This window comes from Lathyrus oleraceus, chromosome 7 (genome assembly GCF_024323335.1).
Source record: "Lathyrus oleraceus cultivar Zhongwan6 chromosome 7, CAAS_Psat_ZW6_1.0, whole genome shotgun sequence".
In the NCBI taxonomy this organism is placed as follows: Eukaryota; Viridiplantae; Streptophyta; class Magnoliopsida; order Fabales; family Fabaceae; genus Lathyrus; species Lathyrus oleraceus.
The window spans coordinates 165,960,400-165,962,769 of record NC_066585.1 but is presented as its reverse complement, the minus strand read 5'-3'; the positions used below and the strand labels follow the sequence as shown (position 1 = coordinate 165,962,769).

Genomic DNA, 2,370 nt, shown 5'->3' with positions numbered 1-2,370 from the left:
AAAAATTGCATTTTAGGAGGAGTCTCCAATTGAATTGGCGACTCCTCTTAAAACCTACACAGGAGCGTCAATTGGATTGGCTAGGGCACCTGCCCTAGCCAATCCAATAGGCGCCTCCATTCAAGTTCTAAGAGGAGTCTCCAATTCAATTGGCGACTCAACCTAAAAGTGGGGTAGTTTATGAATTTTTTTGAAACCGAAGGTATTTTGGGAATTTCCTTAAAAAAGTGAGTTATTTTTGTAAAAAAATCAATTAAAATTGTGTTGCTTATAAAAAAAAAATATAACACTGTTTTTTAGTATTTTATTCAGCATATATTTTATAAATTATGTGTTTTATTGAAAGACGTTTTTTGAGGAGTTGAAGGGAGAATAACCACGTGAGCCACATTTGTAAAAGTGTAAGATTTTTGTTATGAAGCCAGCGTATTAAAATGTCACGACTCATTATAAACCCCCCATGTTTTGTGGAAATATAATTACTCCTTTCAGTTACCAAACAAAGAGGGCAACACCCGTGTAGCACTTACACTTTCTGCTATCTTCCATCTTTTCAATCTTTCCACGTAACAAAATCAGATTCAATCTCAGAACCCATTTTCTCGTTCATTCTTGCCATAAAAAAAATGGAAAAGAAAATCCTTGATGTCGTACTAGTCCCTACAGGTCTCGTTATAATGATCGCATACCATTTATGGCTTCTCTACCAAATCGTTAAACATCCCACAAAAACTGTCATCGGTGTCAATTCAATCAATCGCCGTCTATGGGTTCAAGCTATGATGGAGGTACATTCATATGGCAACCATAAAGTTCTTTCCTTTTTCCTTTCCATATTCTCAATTCTATGATTTTATCTGTATCGAATCAATTTGTTAATGAAATTGATTTTTTTTGTTAGGATGTATCCAAGAATGGGGTTTTGGCAGTGCAATCATTGAGAAACAACATAATGGCATCAACTCTTTTGGCTTCCACTGCAATTATGTTGAGTTCTCTTATCGCTGTGTTGATGAGTAGCAGAAATGAAGAAAGAGGTGTTGTAGCTGTGGTGTTTGGTGATAGGACTGAGCTAGTTTTGTCCATAAAGTTTTTCGCAATATTGGTTTGTTTCTTGTTAGCTTTCTTGTTGAATGTTCAATCCATAAGATACTATAGTCATGCAAGTATACTCATCAATGTTCCATTCAAAAAACTGTCATCAAATCTTAGGCAACAGAAGCTAACAGCTGAGTATGTTGCAAACACAGTTAACCGTGGAAGCTATTTCTGGTCACTTGGTTTGCGTGCCTTTTACTTCTCTTTTCCACTTTTCATGTGGATCTTTGGGCCTATTCCTATGGTGCTTTCTTGCTTTGCACTTGTTTTCTTGCTCTATTTTTTGGATGCTGCTTTTGAATGTGGTTGGGCTACTATTGGAGTTGATGATCATGATGATTTTGATGAAGGTGAAGTTCACAAGCAACACTACGTTGACATTGAATTGGAAGAACCGATTAAAAATTAATCAATTTGTTACTATACGGCTGCAGAATCGATATCAAAATTTAGACCTAAATTTTAATAAAATCATTCTGCAGCCGCAAAACGAATTGATTTTCGAATATAATGATTGTGCAGCCGTAACACCGGTGTAGCCGGTGCAGATGCTCTAATTTTGTTTTGTAGTTTGTAAGCTAGGTAGAAATGCATGACTAGTATAATAGTAATAGAAAAACTACACCCAAGTTCAACTCAAGTTGAATTGAATTGAAATTTAAGTCATGAAATAAGTGTGTTTTGGTTTGCAACTTTAGTTTCTGGTGATATTATATCAATTTTAAGTGATCTATTCGGTAGGATGACAATGAACAGAGAGAGACTTGTTTCTGTTCTCTTAGTTCGATTTCATTTACTTGTTTGAATCATATTCTACATGATATACACTATAAGAATTTGCATGCAATCATTTTCTTTGTAGGACAATGTTTAGCACCTACAAATGTTTCCTCGTGACAGCAATAAATGTTGCCAAATGGTGAATTTAGTATGTTAATTGGTGAATCCGAGAACACTTCTATTACTCCACTCATTAACTTTCCACGCTGCTAATAATAATAATAATAATAATAATAATAATAATAATAATAATAATAATAATAATAAAACAATAGTTGTTTCCACCCTAATAATAATAATAATAATAATAATAATAATAATAATAATAATAATAAAATATAAAAAAACAATAGTTGTACAAAATAGAATTGACCGGGACATAAGGGTGGATTGATAAAACCAACACAAGAATAAAATAAGTATAGCAGAGATGAAAATTTTGTAAATTATTAAGAATTAATAATCTTGAGTGTATTCTAAAATAACAAAAAA

At 33.0% G+C, this 2,370-nt stretch overlaps 1 protein-coding gene across 1 annotated transcript; it reads left to right on the top strand.

Moving 5' to 3' along the window:
* Nucleotides 1–488: 488 nt before the first annotated feature.
* LOC127104618 (uncharacterized) lies at nt 489–1,944 on the top strand. Its single transcript, XM_051041797.1, has 2 exons — nt 489–788; nt 902–1,944. Exons 1-2 carry the CDS (start codon nt 627–629, stop codon nt 1,505–1,507), a joined length of 768 nt encoding a protein of 255 aa, XP_050897754.1. The 5' UTR covers nt 489–626; the 3' UTR covers nt 1,508–1,944.
* Nucleotides 1,945–2,370: the final 426 nt, after the last annotated feature.

What these genes read in the sequence shown, in the direction of transcription:
- LOC127104618 (XM_051041797.1), top strand. Translation starts at nt 627, where the DNA reads ATGGAAAAGAAAATCCTTGATGTCGTACTAGTCCCTACAGGTCTCGTT. An exon ending in GGGTTCAAGCTATGATGGAG is followed by an intron (nt 789 to 901) that starts GTACATTCATAT and finishes TTTTTTTGTTAG; the next exon opens with GATGTATCCAAGAATGGGGT.